General features: G+C 47.1%; 1 protein-coding gene and 1 pseudogene across 5 annotated transcripts in view; one reads left to right on the forward strand and one right to left on the reverse strand.

Moving 5' to 3' along the window:
• Positions 1–2,411: 2,411 nt before the first annotated feature.
• Positions 2,412–20,949, reverse strand: part of LOC116834960 (beta-microseminoprotein-like) — a 55,449-nt gene continuing 36,911 nt past the window's right edge. For all 5 annotated transcript variants that reach the window (XM_032797407.1, XM_032797408.1, XM_032797404.1 and 2 more), the window contains 5 exons: positions 20,550–20,652; positions 17,888–17,960; positions 6,123–6,210; positions 4,491–4,593; positions 2,412–2,795 (listed from right to left, as the gene is read on the reverse strand). In XM_032797407.1, coding sequence (XP_032653298.1) covers positions 2,666–2,795; positions 4,491–4,593; positions 6,123–6,210; positions 17,888–17,960; positions 20,550–20,652 — 497 coding nt within the window. In that variant the 3' untranslated portion in view covers positions 2,412–2,665. The remainder of the gene's footprint in view (positions 2,796–4,490; positions 4,594–6,122; positions 6,211–17,887; positions 17,961–20,549; positions 20,653–20,949) is intronic.
• On the forward strand, positions 14,893–17,019 carry LOC116834961 (elongin-B pseudogene; annotated as a pseudogene).

Genomic DNA, 20,949 nt, shown 5'->3' on the forward strand with positions numbered 1-20,949 from the left:
GAGCCTTTTATTGTTGACTTTATTCTGTCTCAATGAGCATTATTTGGTCAACTCAGCTCTTGCATTGAAATCAATGGAAAGACTCCTGTTGATGTCGGGGGAGTTGAATAGGGTTCCTAATACATCTCCCAGCCCCACCAGTGCAGAATTCTCCCTCAGCATATTCTCCAGGACTTCTGCTAGTGTTGTCTAAAATGTACCGAAACTGGTTTGTGGCACTTATCCAGAGCAGTTCTTTATAATGCTGGGGAAGATCATCCCAGTCATCCAGGGGCTTCGTCCATGTTGATGACAATACCATAATGCTTCCTGGGTTTTTCATCAGAAATCTCAACACACTTTACAAGGGGGACAAGTATCATTATCCCCATTTTGCTAATGAGGAAACTGAGGCACAGAGAGCAGAAATGATGTGCTCAAGGTCACATGGAGTCAGTGGCAGAGACTGCTCTAGAACCCAGCTCTTACAACTCCTAGTTCTGTGATTTAACCACTATATGCTGCCACTCCTCCTGTTGCTGTTTTCCCAGTGCTCTGAGACCCTGTGATAATGAACCACCCCATGGGCTTCCTAATGCCTCTGCCATTGCAATCACAGTAATGTCATGTTAGTGGAACAATGCCAGGTGCTAGCAGAAATAACATGCTTTTATCTATAATTTCTTAGCATTGCTTCCCTCTGCACTCTGGAACCCAAGTTAGTTCAAGTCACCCTCTACTTCAGAAGTAATATCTTGTACAGAGCACTGTGGGTGAAACACTCACAAGTCAGGAAACACCAAAGCTGATATTGCATGCATGGCCTTCTCATACAGTTTTAGACCTGCTGTCCGCCTTAACGCTGCCCTCTTGTGCACATGCATTAAGATATAGGGCCAGATTTTCTGGCCCACTAAGTTCCCTATGCGCTGCTCCAGGGGCATAAAGTGGATGCAGACTGGTCAGTGGAGGATTCCCACCTCCTGTGCCAGTTGTCCTGTGCACCCACAGCACAAGGGAAAGGAGGGGACATGGCAAGAGCACACTGGGTGTGGGTTGGGAGGGGCACGGTGAGCTATGCTATGCCCAATCCACCGCTGACATAAGATCATGGGGGGTCCCTACTCTTATACAGCTGTCACTAAGCAGCTGTAACTTACAGCAGAGCTGGGTGGCATAGGATTAGGTAGCTGCAGTCATTGGTATTTCTCATATGACTTCTCAAACCTACTAAGTTCCAATATTCCTTTGGCTGGATGGACTTTCTTTAAAATCTGTTTCTTTACTAAGTGAGAATGTGTGTACAGACTTGTATGCTCCTGGCCTCAAAACTACCTCTATAGTTTGAAATGGACAAGTACAACTAAATAAGCAGATGTAAAAATGTATCACTGTTTCCAGGTGCAGTTGCATTATACTGTGATGGTGTATTTAGAGTTGCATGGATGAACAAAGCACCAGTGTTGTAATTATTGCCTGAAATGATGCTGTAATTTGATTCTAAAGCCTGGTCAGCACCAGCCTATTTTTCACTATTGCTATATACGTTGTTACATTTCATCACTAGTATATTGTCTACATGGGGTATTTTTCATAAAGACTTTCATGGAGTTTGTTTGGTTTTGAACTTTGTACCAAACCAGATTATACCATGAGATGCTACACATGTATTTAAGGCTGTAGAAAAAAATGAGATAGCATCTTTTTCCCATAGGTTGGACTTAAAGGTGTGGGCTCGCTCCTGCTTTCTAATACACAACACATATCCTGGCAAATCTGTTTTGCTTGTGTGCACTTGTACAGAGGACCTGGTTTTCACAGGATATGAGAATAGTGTTCAAAGGACTCTTTGTTGCTTTGTTTCAACCATTCTTCCAATACATCCTTGCATGTACTGAAGGAAACATCAAACGAGGGAGATACCACAAAGTATCTATTTATCTATCTGGTTTGTACAATGCCTGCCAACATGGTATCTAAGCCAGGGATTCTCAACCTTTTTCTTTCTGAGGCCCCCCCAATGTGCTATAAAAACTACATGACCTACTTATGTCACAATAACTGGTTTTCTGCATATAAAATCGGTCTGGTGTTAGGTGGTAGCAAGCAGGGCAATTGCCACCGGGCCCCCTGCAAAGCTACATTGCTCAGGTTTCACTTGCAGCCCTGGGTGGCAGGTTCTCAGGGCTCCGGACTTCAGCCCCATGCAGTTGGGGTTTGGCTTTCCGACCTGGGTCACAGCAAGTCTAATGCTGGCCCTGCTTGGTGGCCCCCCTGAAACCTGCTCTTGGCCCCCCAGTGGGCTCCAGACCCCTGGAGGAGAACCACTGATCTAAGCGACTCCCAAGTAAATTAGGTTTTCATACCTAGGTCCTTAGTGAACTTCATGGATTCTTCTACATGACTGTTTATTGACTGCTTACAAGGAAAAAAGCTTGATGCTTGTGTCTTTATTTAACCCCAAATTTCATCACAGATGATGTTACCATAAATGATCTTTGATTAAATCTCAGTCACAAATCTGTATGTAACAAGAGAAGTCACAGCAGAGCATGTGTGAAAAGGGGGACACAAGCCTGTTATTCCTGAAACCAAACTGATTCGCTGCTTTTCTCTAAAGGAGTGGTGCTGGGTCTGCTCAACTTGCAAGAGAGCTGCTGAATGAGAAGACCACTTCAAAGCAGTCTTAACCAACTCCAGCAAAGACATTACAGGGTTCCTGAGGATCGCTTTTCCACACCACGCGCATAGAACAGCTCTTCTTATGGAACAGGGCAATGCAGTTCTCTCGGTCATAGTTGGTGGGTCTGAAAACGCTGTCAGTGAGGAAGACGAAGATGAGATCAGGACGCGAGATATAGGTCAGGAAAAAAAATCGTATTTACTGGGCCAAATTCATCCCTGGTACAATTCCAGTGACTTCAGGGATGAATTTAGCCCATAGTACTTGCTGGTGGTATTGACTGTTGCTATGGCAACACAGAGCTCTGATCTCCAGTCTTAGCAGGTAAGTGAAAAAATGAACTGATTTCCTTTCAATATTTTTTCACTCAAATGTAATTCTCTGTAGTAGCTTTGCTAGGAATTAAACCTATAGCACCACATTCACCTCGGACCTGGTGCAAGGCCAGTGTGGAAACAGCTTCTGCCTGCCCTGTTCAGAGATTGCCAGGGAATGATTCAGCTCTGAGGTCTTTGAGCCACCTCAGGGACAGGGAGCTGCCAGCACATAAGAACTGTCCCGGCATGCCCCCTCCTGCCCTTGCTAACCCCCTGTCCTCTCCAGTGGGTGGAAGGTTGGGGGAATTATCTCTGAGGGGGTCCTCACCTACAGCTAGGGAGGAAATGGTTTTCCCATCCAGTGACTATTTTCCAGAGTTCTAAATTTTTCCTGTGTTGAATCAGGACAAAAAAATCAAAATCTCAAAAATATTTGTGCACCAAATCCCCCATTTTTTTTCCATTTTGGGTCAATCAAAACATTTTGTTTCAATCATTTTGAAACGTCTTGTTTTGATGCCAATCTTTTTGTCTTTTCAGTCTTGTTAGCTTACATTTTTAAAGATGATTTGAACTGGGCAACTGGAGTATTTTGTTTCTAAATGGCAAAGAGCAACGTTTCAAGAGTTTGGAAACTTTTATTCTCGACCTTGTTTTGAGTTGAAAAATTTGTCAAACTCAACCTTGTTTTGCAAGCAGTTTTGGTTGCACTAAATCGGCATTTTTCATTTCATTTTTCAAAACAATTTGTTGAAAAATTCTCAACCAGCTGTGACCTTGGTCAGTATTCCAACCATGAGCCCCCTCAAGGGTTTTTTTCCCACTCACAGGACCTCTGATAGCATCATGAGCCCAGGACATAATCATGATTTAAATTTTGGAGGGTAGGGACTCACAATGGGATCAAGCACATAGGTTCTCAACCTAGGGGCCATAACCACCCTGCCCTTCCTATATTGTGGGGCACAAAGTCTCGGCTACATACTGGCTAGATAGGAAGGTGGTCTGGGTATACGGAAAAGACTGAGAAGAACTGATCTAGAACAATTAGGGGCCTGAGAGATGCAAACAGACAGAACCTTGTGCAGTGCCCCATAGACTGCAACGGGCTGCCCTTTATTGCATGGTTAGGGCTCCAGAACTGGAGTGATGAGTCATGCATCTCCAGAAATAAGAAAAGCTGCCATTGAGAGGGAGGGCGAAAAATCCGGGGAAAGGGGCTCCAAGTTCCTGCCAGTGGCAAAGTCAAGAGGAGGATTAGGAGGAGTAATAGGGAAAAGCTCTGAGCTGTGTGTTTGCAAGTTTGTGGCTGTTTTTTTCAAAGCAGCCTAGATAAAAAGAAGATTGTTCTGCTCTGTCAGGGGTAGAGCTGGATGAAAACCCAGAGAGAGGATTTTGCTCCAATTTTGTTGAAATGTCAATGCAAATTTTCACTGAAATTTCCAAATTTGGAAAATTTCAACCCACCCTTATGCTTGGTACAAAAGTAGCCCTAATCTGCTTGGACTTACAGGCTGCAACAGATCATTGCTCGTGGCTGACATTCGCATCTGAAACAGTCCTTGGTCTTCCACACTACACCGAAGTGATACAGCTTTCTTTTTTCAACACAGCCTGGATACACACAACAAAAACAATGCTCGGTAGATCAATGGTGACATTTAGAGGTAAAATACAACATTTGGGTTGGGTGCTGTCAGTTAAAGCTCTGACTGCTTGGGTGGAATTACGCCAGGGAGGAATATGGGCTGTGTTCTGTGATGGGATGCAATGCCGTTGCTCCTGCTGGGGCTAGGATGCGGACTAGCAGGGTGAAATGTTATCTGCTGCACACCCATCTTTAACAGAGAAATGCTATTCAAAACAAGTTGTGAGGCTGAGAAATGCTTTAGTTTATGGCTAGTACTACTTTGAGCATCGTTCTGCTACTATTGATACTCACCTCATAGGGCTAGATGGTGACTTGGATTGCACATCTCAACTGTGCTGCACAGTCCTAGGAATATAGGAATAAGCAGACCTGGCCACATACCCCTGTGCCCTCCAAGCTGGGTGGAGGGATGGACAGATTATTGGCTCTGGGGTGTCATAATTTACTGCTGTAAGCCAGAATCAAATCATTATCTCCCTCCCCTTCCCAGAGCAAAGGAGAAGCAAGGTGGGAATTGGCCTTGGAGGGGTTTCTCCAAGTCACAGCACCTCCCATGGCCACTGTGGGATTAGTGCAGATTATGCATCCACCCTTGCTCAGAGCTGTGCCCCAAAGCACAATCTAGCCCATAGTGATTTTCAAGTTCTCAAAGCACTTTAAAGACTTTGGATGAGATACTGGCCACATTGCAGTCAATGGGAGTTTTGCTATTGACTTGAGTAAGGCTAGGATTTTACCCACTGGGTAACAGTGAAAAAGCACCTATGTGTGGTAGGCACATAGGTTCAGATGCTTAAAGGTATTTAGGCACCTCTCATCAATGGAAGTTTGGTGCCTACGTATTTTGAGAATCTGGGTCTTAAGTCCCACGGCAACTTAATGGGACTTGGACACCTAAGACACTTCAATGTTTTGAAAATCTAATGAATCCTTACAGCAACCCTTGGAAGTAGGTAATACCATGCCCATTTTACAGATGGGTAAACTGAGGCACAGAGCAGTTAAGACTCACTCAAGCTATCGCAGCAAGTCAGTAGCAGAGCTAGGAGTAGAAATCAGGTCTCCTGCCACCTAGCCCCCCCTTGCTTTAACTACTAGGCCATCCCCCCTCCTGACACAATAAAGCAGGCAAGTAGTTCTTCCATTCTGGTTTCCATGTTTGACAATGAGTAGTAATAGAAACAGTGAGGCCAGGACAGAGAGGTGCCAGCTTTTTAGCATCGCTTCCTCTTTCTCCTATGTGATATTCTATTTGTTTAGGCAATAATCTCATATCCAAGTCCATAGGGAACTCTGCCGTGCCATTCAGTTTGGGAGTATGTAGGTAGCTAGCTGTCTGGCTGGAGACACTCTTATATGACATAGCATCTAACTGCCTATGTATCTTCATCACACTGCAACTGACAGCACAATCCCCAGATTTCTAAGCAAGTGCTCCTTTCATCCAGTAAATGGAATTCCTGTGCATGCATGGAGAATTTGCCATTCTTACCGTATTTGTTTGGGGGTCTCATGTAACACTGGGCAGTGCACAGGGACCCCAAGGTGAGAAGGATGAGGAAGAGGAACAGCAGGAACTTCTGGAAGAGAAAGGGAAACTCACTGCAAACTTGGCTGGTTTTTCACTGGTAACGTTGATCAGTTCATTCACACAGATTTAAGGAGGACAAATCTCACTATTCGCAAATAAAGAGGAGAACTGCTCCCAAGCACACAGTCCGCAGTTACACAGTCAGGTACCACCAGCCACTGACTTACCATGGCGTAGGCAAGCTTCATGGGCCGCTGGCGGGTTGCTGTGAGGAGCATTGCGTATTTATAGTCCATGCAGAAACAATGGTTGCTTAAGGGTAAGCAATGAAAATGTGAGCCTCCTGCTGAGGCCAAATCATGCCAATGGCCGCTCTAACCTGTCCCAATCACTGATCAGAAGGTCTGGCTTTGAGAGGTGTCTTTGGACATGAACTTGAAGGCAAGTGTTACCCATTAACAAATACAACAGGGGCTCAATTCTGAGCTCCGTTACAGTGGTGTAAATCTGGGGTAATGCCAATAGCTACAACAGAATTACTCTGCAGTGACCCTGGTGTAACCGACAGAACCTGTTCCTGACAGCTATGCTCCCAGCCCTGGCCAGCCAACAAGAAACAGAGGGGGGAAAGGTGCTTTATTATTGTTCTGTTGACCTGTCACAGTGAGAGCTCCACCGACCAGCATAGGGAACAGGGCATTCACATGGTGCAGTGGCGTGGAGAGACCTCTTTTCTATGATGGATTTATTGATTACACCTCTCAGGTCTTTTATATATGGTGCTTCAGTAGGGTTGTCTCTGACAGGCCAGCCACCGCCAGGGCCAGGAAAGGTGGCACCTGGTACTGCTAGGTCACTGATTCAAAGCCAGGCTGGGTTGAGAGTGGCTGACAATTGTTACCAGCTGATGGCTATGAGATGAGCCAGTGAGTCTCAGTTTAGCCCCTCATAGACAGGGGACTACCTCAGTAGAAACAACTGTCACAATAAGGGTGACCACCCATCCCTAAATGGGTGGGACAGTCACAAAATGTACATTTCAAGTCCCAGTCCCCAGCTGACGGACTCCAGAACACCATTTGTCTTGGATTCCCTCTCGTGCTGCTCCGCACCTACCTGAGGCTCAGGGGTGGCACCAGCCTCTTCCCAGTGGGGGGAGGGTGCTGAGGTGGGCTTTACCCCCCCCCTTGCCATGAGGTTCTGCCCCCTACTCCTCCTCTCCCCCCCAAAGCCCTGCCCCTGGCCAGGCCAGAAGCCAGACCTGAGCAGTAGGAGCCACCCAGCGAGCCCAGGCTGCTGTGGGGAGCCCCAGAGTCCCAGACCCTCCACCTGCCTCGGACAGTGCACCCTGTGGGGCAGAGACACAGGCCCAGGGCTGCTCTTGGGCATTTCAGTACCCCACCCAGGGCAGGTGGAGGGTCCAGAGATTTCGACAGCAGCCTGATGTCCTTGGGCAACTCTTACCATGGCCCAGTTCTGACTTGCAGCCTGGACAGGTGGCGAGGCCTCAGGGAAGAGGAGGAGCAGGGGCTGTGGCCACAGAGGGGGCAGAGCTCCTGCATGTGCCCTATTTTGCATTTTGAAAAGGTGCTCACCTTAGTCACAATGGGCTCTCTTCCTGCCAATCACAGCAGAGAGATGGAGCCCAAATTCCTAGCTCTCTCCTATAGAGCTGGTCATTCCAGAAGAAGATACCAGTATGTTGGCAGGACTCTTGTACTGGCTGTGGGATAAAGGGAGGCCTTCACCCTGCAGCGTGAGTGCTCTGCTAGCTGCCCCTGACAGACACTCATGTTGAACATTTAACCCCAGTCATTTTTGTTTTCTCCCCTGAACTGAGGTGACCCCAGTTCCTTTTAGGCACCTCCCACTTGCATGGGAAAGCATACGGCAGCCATGCTCCAGAAGCTGTGCTGACTACTCATCACTGCCTGGTAGGGTTGCCAACTTGGTAATATTTAAAAACTGCACACTCCAGCAGGAGTGCTGAAACCTCCTCTGACCCACCAATTCCCCTCGAAGCCTCACCCTGCACTGCCTCTTCCCCTGAGGCCCTGCCCCTCATCCACTCCTCTTCCCTCCTCCCCCATCACTTGCTGCTTTTCCCCTCCCACCCCGGGTCAAAAGGGACTTGCCTGTGGGGCCTGGAGCTGCAGCTGCCTGATGAAGGTAGGAGGCGGCCCTGGCTGAGTAGGGGCTGGTGCAGGTGATGACCCAGTGCCTCCCTACCTCCCCCACCTGCAGTAACCAGACTTTGGGTGTCTGGTCAGATCCCCTCTTCCCTATGCCAGTAGATCTGATCGGATACTTGTCAGGTCCCCTTTTCAGCAGGACATTCTGGTCAAAATCCAGGCATCTGGCCATCCTAGTCTCTGGGTGGAGTTGAAGGTGTTGGTTGTAATCTAGAGAGCTCTAAATGGCCAGGCACCAGCCTGGCTGTGGGATCACTACTCTCCCCAGGCCGTACTGCCACAGCTGTGGTCAGCAGTGGTGCGTGAGCCAGATCCACCTCTTTATAAAAAAGAAGGGGCAGCTGGCAAGGTATCTGCTGGGAGGGCTCCCCAGTTCTGGAACATAGGATCATAGAATCATAGACTATCAGGGTTGGAATGGACCTCAGGAGGTCATCTAGTCCAACCCCCTGCTCAAAGCAGAACCAATCCCCACATGTTCCCCATCCCTGGGTTTGAAATAGCCTGGACTGGATGGTTTTTTGGGTGCACTGCAGAAGACACTTGTGCTAGAAGAAGGTTTGAGAGTGCCAAGGTGGTAATTCCCAGACAATGAAGGGGTGCAAAGGAGTTTTGTAGGTGGCTGGCTGACTGAGCTTCTTCTGAATTGATCATCTGAATGCTGCTGGGATAAATAATGTATTGATACTAGTGTGTCAGCCTAGAGCCTTGACTAGGCTTTTTATTCATTTTTAAATAGAAATAAAAATTCAGCACTATGTTTATGACATTATCACCTAAGGGACAACCAGGGACAGGGCCCCACTCTGCAAGGCAGTAGCACCTAGCTTTTATATGGTGCTTTGCACCTATAGCTCTCAAAGAGCTCAGTATCATTACCTTCATTTTGCACATGGGGAAACTGAGGCGCGGGGCTATGACATGACTTTCCCACAGTCACTCAGCAGGCCAGAGGCCTTGAACCCATGTCTGCTGAGTCCATAGGGCTCTAGCTAGTCCCTTCTCCAAGGACCTTGCAGGTTAAATAGGCAAGACAGGCAAAGGGAGCAGGGGGCAGAGTGATCAGCATATTAGTGCCACCATTTGGGAGCAAAGTTGGAGGGTTTGGGGGGATTTTTGTTTGTTTGCTTTGGGTTTTTAGCTTCTTTGGGTGGGGGTTAGCTCGGAGGAGATTAGCTGAAGACAAGGGAAAGGAGCAGGATAGGGGAAGTGAAGGGGCAGAGCAAGGGAGCAGGGAGGGCACTCAGCACAGGAGAGAGAGACAGCAATGGAGTCTGTGTGGCTGCCAGGGTCAGTCAGGTTGCTGGACTGGGGCTTTGGTGCAATACATTATCCCTGGTACTCAATAGCTCAAGGCAGAATGACCTGCCCTCCTCCCATCAGCCTGTGTTGCCCAGCAGGTCTGGGGGGCTTTGGTTGAAGCACCTGAGCTCATTAGAGCCCATATGACTGACAAAAGATTAGGCCAACCTGTGGTTCAGGGGAGAGGTGAAAGAACTGTGGTGGAGGTAAGATTTTAGATAAACCCAGTGCCAGGGGGCAGGTGTATATCTGCTGGTGGACCTGAAGCAGAGAGGAGGACAGAACTGTGATAGGAGCTAGTGGTGAGTGGAGCTTTTGTAAGTCTATCAAGAGGATTAAAGCAAAAAACCTCTAGTTCCTTTATGTTATTTGGCTTTTTATTCTTGCAGTATGTGGTGAGGCCACCAGCTCTTTAACATGCTGGTGGTTTGTGGCTTGTTCTCTGTGCTTGGCTTTGTTCTGAGAAATAGCTCTTCTGAAGGTCACTGTCAGTTCTTGTCTCTTTGTAGAAACTGTACAGGACAATGTCAGTTCAGCTTGGTGCAAATATTGTGGTGGTTGGTGGGTGGGTGGGCTTTCAAATCAAGCTCTCTATAGAGCCAAACACTTGGTGAAATGTCTTTACAAACTGTTCTTGAAATGTTCCATTGCAAACAGTCCTCTCTGCAGAAAAGGTTTAATTTAGTGTTTCACACCCTGATGTTGCAGCACTAAGAAATTGGTTACTTATGGACTTGATTACTTAAGTGGAGAGAAATGCAGATGGTGATCAAAAGTAATGATAGAGAGCTAAAAACTCCTTCACTGTTGGCAGCCTAAGACAATGGTGCTCACTACAACTCTGCCTGAAGTTGTCTTCCTTTAAAATATAAAATGCTTGGATAGTTTCTCTTCTGAACTGTGATCCTCTGTGTCTGGGAGCTAGTGTAAGTGGAGGTTCTTTTGACTAACTTCTCCTTTTCAGGTAGTTTCCACCTCTTTCCAAAACTTGTGCTGCTGTCAGCCACCACGGCATGGGAGTCATGCTAGGTAACAGCTGTAATTAAGAGTAACTCTTTTGACATAAAACCAGCTTTTGGCATGGTAGGCTTAAGCATGGTGTGTTAAATACCCTAGCTAGAAGAGAGTTAGTTGTACCCCATTATCATATCTGAGTACCCCAATCTTCACTGCCAATGCTCTTGTGAGGTAGGGCAAAGGCTCACTCCTCAAAGGGCCTGAGGCATTGACATCCTTTTAGGTACCTAGAAAATCACAGGAACAATACTTCAGGGTATGGCTATGCTTGCAGCTATACAGCGCTGGGAGTTACAGCTGTCTTAGTACAGCTGTGTAGGGAAAGCGCTGCAGTGTGGCTACATTTGCAGCACTATTGGGAGTGGTGCATAGGCATTCTGGGATACCTCTGGAGGCCAATTACAGCGCTTTTGGTGGCCACGCTAGCAGAGCAGCGGTGCATCCCCAGCACTGCAATTGTTATACCCCAGGCAGAGCAGGAGTACAGCCAGGGCTACAGCCAGGGAGATGCAGCGCTATATGTGCTTTGCCAGTGTGGGCGGTGAGTAAGTTGCAGCACTGTAAACCCACCACCAGCGCTGCAACTCTCCAGTGTAGCCAAGGCCAGTGATTCACCAGTCCTGAATTAGGCACCTTGGCTCCAACACAGTGACTGGCGGGGAGAGAGAAGCTTTGGACTGTGAGCCACCAAAGCAGCATGCTAGGTGGGGCACAGGCTGCCTAAAGTGGGCACTGGGGGGTACTGCTGAGAGATATGTCCTAAGTAGCTCCAGGAGAGTGGCAGAAATCTGCTCTGCAGGGGGGCATCTGAGGCAACTCGCTCTATGTAGGGAATGGGAATTCACCCTCTGGGCTTAGGTACCTCCTGCATTTCCTGTGGGAATAAATTAGGAGCCTGCCTGGCCCCACATAAAACGGCAGGAGGTGGTGGTGCTCCATTATAAAGCTTATCCCAGTGGTTAGAGCACTGACATGAGATATGGGAGACCCAGGTTCAAATCATCTCCCCCACCACCACCACCCAGCCCTCCTCAGGGAGATGTGGGAGACTTCGGTTCAGATCAGCTCAGGTGGCTGCTCTGGTCAGTGGGCCAGAGAGAAATAGTGATTCTGTATCCCAGTGGCTAGGGTGCTTGGGCAGGAGACCCAGCATCCATGCTCCACACTCTTAGTGCACACTAGCAGGTCTTCACAGACCAATTAATGGGTGACACTTCAGAAATCACACCCCCTACAGTGTCAAGTATCAGAGGGGTAGCCATGTTAGTCTGGATCTGTAAAAGCAGCAAAGAATCCTGTGGCACCTTATAGACTAACAGACGTTTTGGAGCATGAGCTTTCGTGGGTGAATACCCACTTCATCAGATGCCCTACAGTGGGCATTTGTGCCACGTGTAGACAAGCCCCTAAATACACCTCCTCAGGACTGTGTGTGTTAGCTGACACATGATCAGGAAACTAGTCAAAACGGGATGCCCTGTGGCACCAGTGTAAATACACTGCACCTTCTTCCCCTGGGGTACATGAGTGAGCTGGCAATGCACCCTTTGTAGCGCTCATTGTTAATGGAACATGGCTTGAGTTAAATGTTTGTCTCGACCAACAACTCCTTCTGACACAGCTTGCCTAGCTGCTCTCTGCTGCAAACTGGCTGTCATGTGATGGCCAAGCAACCTAAAGCTGCTTCTCCTTTTATTTGTGATATCCCCACCTGCCTGCTGCTACTCTTCTGCTTGCCGGATGTGTAGTATTGGAATGGCTCCTAACGACTCTCTCTCTAGATGAACCTTGACTTAAGTTGCCTGCTGCTTCAGTTCTAGCAAGCCTGCTAGATGAGGGTGCAAGGGAGAATAGTGGCATTTCTTCAGGTCTGGCTCTAGTTTCCCCTTACACAGCTACTGTATTTATCATTGGAGCTGGTAAACCAACTTTTAAAATAGCATAATTAAAATGCTCCTCTTTCCAGCTTAGAGCAGGAGGATTAATTCTCAAATAGGCACAAACTTTGCAAAACTTTTCACTATAAGTTCAAGGGAGGTGAAGTAGAGAGGTGGCTGGTGCTATGCATCCATCTCTTAACCAATGGAGCTTTGCACCTGATCCTCCTTAGACCCCAAACTCCCAAGATTTCAATGGCAGTTAGATTCCTAAATATCTCTTGCGGATCTGGGCCCATGACACCAGAGATGAACTCAAGCTGTAGAACTCTGATGCTGGCCTCTAAGGAAGTGTCTAGCCTTCAAGCTGGGGGTGCAGTTTCCAGCTCAAGAAGGCTACATGACTTTCTGAGCACCTTGCTATCACCTGCCTTTAGTCTGGGACCTGCTGTGGGCCAGCTCCCTGATTCCACAGGCAACACAAGCGCACCCCTCTAAGCCTATGCAGGCTGCACTGTTACTCTACAGGTTAGCGATGGGCACACCCCAGCCTCTGAATGTCCAGTCCATGGCATAGACCCTGGTGAACACTTGTAGCATATACAGATTCACTGCTTCCAAAGAAACCACTCATTGCAGCTTACCATTTCCACCTCAGATCACTACTCCACTTAACACACAGCACTGAGATATGCTTGTAGTGAAATCAAGAATGTTTATTTAGCAGAGCATGCAGATTCAAGTAAAGTATTGGAAACAAATGGCTACATATCACACAATCAGAAAGTGTTCTAGAACAACTGAATTGGTTACTTAATGATACTCTGGGTAGAGTATCGCTCACCCAAAAGCCTTGCAGTGCTTTACAGACAGGCTCGAGGGGACCCTCCTCTCATGAGATAGACATGCTGTCTGCCTCCCAGGCATAGGATTCAGTGTGTGTCTTTGCACTCCAAGATATACCAGACCAATCCTTCCTCTTCATTCATAAACACAACACATCTAGCCCTGCTGTTTATTTCTTCTTGTAGATACCATCTCATGGCCTTTGCACTCAATTCACTCCAGCTCTGTATGCAGACACCCTCGCAATGTGAAGTGTACAATACACAAATAGCCAGACATGGAGATAGGTGTCTGTTATCCCCTGTCTGGAAGAGATTTCTCCAAGGTATGTCCCCTCTGGTGACTTGCTTTAACTTCAAGACCTTAAGAATACTATTTGCAGAATAGTATTAAACTCTCTGCAAAATGTATTTTTGGATAGTAGCTACTATGATTGACAACCAGAATGCTGCTGGCTCTTGATGGAAACCTCCCATGTCCTTCTCTGGTGAATGACTATGCAGATATCTGACCCAGGGATCCCTGTAAACACAATGCACCCCCTCTGCCAACTGGTACTAATGGGTCCCTGAGTCAGAGGCATATCCATGTTCTCTCTGACCAAGCCAGTGCGCTAAAAACTGACTATACATGTGGCAGCATGGGCAGCACAAGGGGCTAGCCATGTAGAGTGTGGCTAAGCACTTATGGTGGCTAGCCCCTGCTGCAGTGGCTGAATATTATTTTTTAGCACACTAGCTTAAGCAACATGACTCAAGTATGGCACCTTGAGCTGGAAATTATACTCCAAGTATAGATGTCCCCTGACATTCTGAAGTCGTGTGTGGTTCGGCTTTGAACAGCACCTCACGTTGCTGGTCTGTAAATGCAGACTTGATCTGCTAGTTGCTTGTTACTGGACTTGGTACTCCTTGATTTCAAACCCTTAGCATGCTATTTTAGTTAACAGTAAGTACAATGGTGGGACTCTGCTCTTTGCCTAAAATACACGAATAAGATCTGACCTATAACCATTTCTGTGCTATCAGATCTAAGCAGAAGCTGGAGGAGGATGGGAGGGGAACTCTAATTCTGTAGCTGACTTTGGTCACTGACTGTCTCTGTCCATTTCTAGACCATTCATACAAGGGAGCCTAGGTCCAACACTCCATCTGTCCTGGGCCAAATGTGGGAGGTCCGACATGAAGGATAGATGAGTAACTATTCACTCAGAAAACATAAAATGCAATTGGATTTTTGCCTCTAGGATGAATATCTTTCTGTTGTCCTAGCATCGTGAGCATCTGACATAGTTTGCATAAGTGAAAGGGCACCAAATTTCTATGGAATGCGGGGGACTCTGGGACTGAAATGAGCGACGACAGAGTAATGAACAGAACATGCCTTGGAAACATCTGCCTATGAGTAAATGATTCTATTGCTTATGCCTTTATAACTATAGTGGAGTGAGTGAGTCTGGCAGCACAAGAGTGAAGCCATTCATCGGCTGTGATGGGTAGATCTCTTCCTGGCCTCAAATGATCCTTTCCAGCGACGTGATTCTGTTCTCTCATTTCAGTTGAGTCTCATCTTCAGCACACAAGGCCGTGGTGCCCCTTGACACCAGAAGATCATCGGGAGCCCCCGTAGCAACAATGGACGTCTTCTTGATGATCCGTCGCCACAAAATGACCATCTTTGCTGATGCCAAGGAGACGACTACCGTGCAGGAGCTGAAGAAGATTGTGGAGGGCATCCTGAAGACGCCTCCAGAGGAGCAGCAGCTATACAAGGATGACTGGTTGCTGGAGGATGGTGACAGGACCTTGATAGAATGTGGGTTAAGCAGTCAGACTTCCCGTCCCCAGGCGCCAGCCATGGTGGGCTTGGCCTTATTCAGAGCCAGCGAGGGCTCCTTTGAGCCATTGCACATCGACCCCTTCTCCAGCACCCCCGAGCTGCCTGATGTCTTCAAGTCTCAAGATTCTGGCAGCAGCTCCAGCGAGCAGCCTATGCAGTGAAACCAAGGTCCACTGCTCCATCCCATAGATGTAGTGCTGATCATGCACGAGTCACAGCTGTGTGCTCATTTCACTTGCAGCACTTGACAACATTATGAATTCACTAATAAAGCTTTGCTGTTAAACTTCTCTGGGGTGTCAACATCTTCTGTCTCAGTCTCTAGAGAGCCAGTTCACAATGATTGTTCACTGGGTTCCTTGCATCTTAACTTTTGTGAAGAGGTGGTGGGGTGTGTGACAGTCTATGAAGCAAACTCTTAAACCTCCTTGTCCAGCCCAATGTCCGTAGACGTGACCTCAACATTTACTTTTTCCAAGAACAGTGACATGGATAAACTACAGACAGCCAGCGTGGTCAGTTTTCCTATAGAGTCTTGTTATGTTTAGTGTCTTTTCCTAAAGCCTCAGCTTCTGGAATCATGTGACTCCTTCAGAATCTTGGCTTGCATTATTTGTCTTCTAGAACTCAAATTGTGGAGAGAAGCCTGAAAAAGGTTAACCCTGATGGCTGAAATAATAGGCAAACTACCACCTAACCTCATGATTATTTTCAAGCCAATCTCCTGACCTTCTGCAAGCTGACTCAGGACTCATGGAACACCCAGGTGGCAATACTGTGCCAGTACAATGTATGTGGCAACAAATAACTCTTCACTCTAAAAGTCTGTCCTAATTGAGATGGAGCTGTGAGACAAAACTATTCAACAGTTGAAGAGGAAGCAGCTAGCATGTTAATTAACAGGGGCTGTTAAACTTAGAGGATAGGAAAAGCAATTCACATGCACGCACCCACCCTAGAGACATAACAGGAGATGAACCTCTGAAAGATGTGCCGCTATTCTAGCTTGGTGCTGATCTTGGGGAACAAGAAAATACTAGCATTCAATGAGAGAGCTAGGGATGACAGATTGTAACGATGGCAGCAGAAGGGTCAGTACAGCTGGGGGCTCATGGTCATGAGTCATCGCATGGTGTGACAGAGTAAGAGCATCTCCTAAATGGCTTGGGTAGAACCACCTCTAGAATGACATTCTTGGTATCTCATTGGCCAAGGGAAGGAGCTCCGAGGAGATAGACAGTTCATTAGCAGGTTGGAGGGACTCACTTGTGCATCCCTAGCTCTTTACTTGGAGAAGGTATAAAGGAATGCTAGGTGGTAAGTCTACAAGCGGGGGAGGGGGAACGAAATTGTCTAAAGTTGTCTGAAAATTGGAATAAAAGTTGTCTGGAGCCTCCTTCTAATAGAAGGATCTGGGTGTAAAAGCTCTGAGGTGAGGGAGGCAAGACGTTTTTAGCTGGGGGGGGGAAAGGAGACCTAACTAGAAGCAGACTAGCTTTCTTAGAAAGTCCCTGATTGGGAGGCTGACTGAACTATGGAACTGTCTCTAAAGGAAGCGGTGACAGCCCTATGACTTGGTATATTCATGCCTAGAGGAGACAAAACACTGGAAACTACACCTCTAGGGGCCTGCATTGGAAGGGGATGGCAGAATGGAACCATACCAGCAATAGCTGTGCCCACTTGCTTTAACTAGTATAATGGGATTTCATTATTCTTTTTCATTGACTCAGGTTGTTCTGACGTGGCTCTAAAAGCAAATTCCCTGACTCCTCTAATAGCTTTGTGCTAATATTTTAATTCCTGAATTACGTGTGTGCTGAGGGGGGGAGGGGGTGGTTTTGTTTTCGTTTGTTTGAAGTAAGATGTTGCTGCTCTGCCGTCCTCCTGCTCCACTCTAAGGTCATTCTTCTGGGATAGAACAGTCATTGCAATTCCCCCTATATCTGCTTGGAGGCTTTATTAAGTACAGTAAGTAAAAGTATCTTTAAAAAAAAAAAATGCAGGCCCTGATCCTGCAAGCATTCATCCATGTCAGTCTATCTAAATGCAGATAAAACTACTCATGTGCTCAAGATTAAGCAAGCGCATGCTTACAGGAGCAGGGCCTGGATTTGCGAGTAGGGTTTGGGAAATACTACAGTAAAGAGCTAAGGTGCCATCTAGTGGCTCTGAGGCAAGTAGCTCTCAAACTACATCTGGGAGCTTCAAAAATTCAGAACAGAGGCCAGTGAGAGAGTTGCGACCTATTGCATTTGACTCATGTTTAATCCTTTCTCAGTCTCCCCATAGCCAATATGTCCTTGTTTGCTGGGATGAAGCAGTCTCATCTCTCCTATTTCCCTCATGCACTGAAAGGAGGGGTGGACCACTAGCAATAGACTCCTCTACAAAGGAGGAGGTGAGGAAGCAGGTTCACCCATCAGAAGCAAAATAGTGTCATCCAGGACTGATCTCATCATACATCAGAATTATTACAGCTTAACAACTATGCATCGCTTTGTTACAATACGATTCTCAAGGGTTTATTGTACTTAAAATTTTAAGGCATGTTGTTTTTGTCACAACAAACATGCCTCAGAAAAGAGACTTGTGGTTAAATCACCCAGCTCTCAACTTCACATCTCTGGAGAGGGTTGATTTTCCCCCTCACCTGGTAACTGCAGGATTCCACGTCAAAAACGGACTCGCATTTCTCTTGGTCATAGCCAACAGGGGTGAGAGTTCTGCCATGGAGAAGGAGAACAAACAGCAGGGTGAGAGCAGCAGAGCACCTGGATCATCAGTCTCCCCCAAAGGCTGTGGGAGAAGCCCCTCAGCTGCTGTGCTCTCTGTAGTAAGATTTCAACTCTTCTTTCTCCTCCCCTATCCCAATTCCTTTTCCCCTCCTAATTGTGCCCACATAGTGTGTGTGTGTGTGTGTTTTGGTTTTTTTACAACCAAAACTCCTCTAGCATTCGGGGTAGGGTCACTGTATGCTTTTGCAGTTTCTCTTTGATTCCCCCACCTCCTCTTCTTTGTTCTACCCTTATCTTCTGCCTCCCTCTCCCTCTCTGCATTCCAGGTGACTATCAACTTCCGCACTGGTGCAGTTCAGGGGTATGATGGGGGTGTGTGTGTATGTATAAACCTACAATGTTTGAGGAAAACATTTAACTGGAGTCAGAGCAATTAGTGCAGCAGATTGGGGCCATGCCCAATTTAGGATCAGTCCCAGCTGAGGGGAGTAGGGTGCCTGCTAAGGGAAGGACTTTAAGGCAGAAGAAGGGAGGCAAGAGAGGAAAGTAGACTGTGGGATACTCCCCCAAAAAGAGGCTCTGGCACAAGGCCTGCGGAGCCCCTGGGAAAGGATGGGAGGATATCCCCCAGATCCTTTGCTGCAGTGCTCCTTCCTAGGCAGTCATTTCCCAATTTATGTGCATGCAACTGAGTGTTCCTGCCTCAGTGGAGTACTCTGCATTTGTCCTTATTGGATTTCATCCTATTTACTTCAGATCATTTCTCCAGTTTGTCCAGATCATTCTGAATTTTAATCCTATCCTCCAACCCCTCTCAGCTTGGTATTGTCCGCAAACTTTACAAGTGTACTCCCTATGCCATTATCTGGGCTGGAACCCACAGTAGGGGCCAGGGGGAGGGGGTTTCCCCTACAGGCTACTAGGGATGGTGATGTGAAAGTGTCCTAATCTAAGTGGGTTAGGGACCAACGTGCTCTGAGTTGGGCTGAAGGCCTTGTTGGAGGTCATTGGACTGTTTTAGTTTGGGGGGGGGGGGGGGGAAAGGGGGCCCTGCTACCTCAGAAGTGGTAGAAGAGAGTATGACCTGGCTTGAGGCTGAATCACAAGAAGCAGCCCACTATTGGCATGCTGGAGTGGCTGTCAGCAAGGGGAGCCATGATGGGGCGGACTGGCTGATGAGTCATGCTTCTACTGGGAACCAGAAAAAGCTTCATTCCTAGAGAGGAAGCACTGGTGGGGAAGAGGGCCTAACATAGTAAGGGTATGTCTACACAGCAATGCAGGTATTTCTTTGAGTCTGAGCCCAGGTCAATTGACTCAGGCTTGCAGGGCTTGGGCTGCAGAGCTAAAAATAGTAGTGTAGATGCTCCCACTCAGGCTGGAGGCTGGGCTCTGAAATCTTGCCTCCTTGTCAGCTTGAGTGTAGAGCCTGGACCAGACCCAACAGGGTACTCTCTGGCTCATGGAGTTTCTGTAACTATGCACTGGAGCAGCCCGGCTTTCCCTCCATGCTGTGACTGGGGGACTACATCACAGAAGAGGGCCCCAGCTGGAGGGCTGTCTGCAACATCTCCCCTCCCATGGCACAGAGACTATCCTCTGGTTGCAGATCCTGGATGTTGACCCTGCATATGAGAAGCAGGGGGCTGTAGATGGAAATCCATGTCTGAGTTGAGATGTGGGAGTCTCACTTATGACCATCCTTCCTTAGTTAGCCAGGCCTATGCAGGATGAAGAGCCTAGGGCTTGAAGGTAGCTGAAACCCCTTGCAGGTGATCATCCCCCATGAGGGATGAACAAGCCTGGGCAAACTGTGGGATGGCATTCATTACCAGAGCGATGCGCCACATGATTATGTACGTACAGCACCTTGTGCAAAGAAGCCTGGTCCTACCAAGGCCTCTTGGAGCTATGGTAATACAAATACCAAACAATGATTCAGATCTTGTTGTGATTCTTTAAAGTGGGGACACAGCCAGAATCACACAGGACTCTGATCATATTTCAATCTGCTGGCCCATCATGGCATCTGTTTGAAGTGACTTTCCATGTTCTTCACTGGAGATGGGTCTGAGCCATAAAAGCTGGATCTGGACCCAGTTCTGGGGTTTGGACCCCTGATGTTTATGGCTGGTTCTGATCCTGGGTTTTGGCTCAGCCTTTTTTGAAGAAAGAAGCCAGTTGTGAAATTCTGATCAGGAACTTTACTTCTGAGTCTGAGCCACTCCTGCATAGTTCAGGGTTGGTTTAGCCTCTCTTCTATTCTTTGAGGGCAGAGAGGAAGAACAGTCCAGGGGCTTGGGCTAGGATCTTTGAATTTGTCTGTCTGTGCCACCATTCCCCATCTGTAAAATGGGGACAGTAATATTTTCCTACCTCACTGGGAGCAGAAGGTAGATACACTAAAGATTGTGAGATATTTAGATACTGTACTTATCTGGTCCTATTACTGTAGAATGTTAAATAAGCAGTAAAGCTGTATTCTTTGGGATTGTGTGTGCTATGAAGAGTGTTTTGTCCAAACCAAATAACCCAGTAATTTTTTTTTTTTTTTTTTTTTTTTTTTTTTGCACTCACATGTTGCAACAGGACACTACTTCTCGGGTGCAATAACAGCGTAAGCAATCCTTGGTGTACCAGTAGACACCAAAGTCATGCATCTCTCCATCCCTAAAGCAGCCTGGATAGATGAGACATAATACAACTTGTGAAAATACAGAATAAAAAATGTATATTAGTATGTATATGCTTTGAGCTCGAATTTTGTGCCAAAATCTGGATGCAGACTGGTGCATTAATAAGAATAACTTACCTGGAAATAATTTCACCCTCTGTCCTAGCCCCAACTATCTTCCTCAAAGGGCTTCCGCTGTAGGTGTTGCACACCTCTGACCACTTAGCAGCAAATAAGTTTACTAAAGTGTGACGTCACATCACATGAGCCAATGCAAGCAATGTATATTGTGGTAAACATACT

The sequence above is a fragment of the Chelonoidis abingdonii genome, chromosome 16 (genome assembly GCF_003597395.2).
Source record: "Chelonoidis abingdonii isolate Lonesome George chromosome 16, CheloAbing_2.0, whole genome shotgun sequence".
Classification (NCBI taxonomy): domain Eukaryota; kingdom Metazoa; phylum Chordata; order Testudines; family Testudinidae; genus Chelonoidis; species Chelonoidis abingdonii.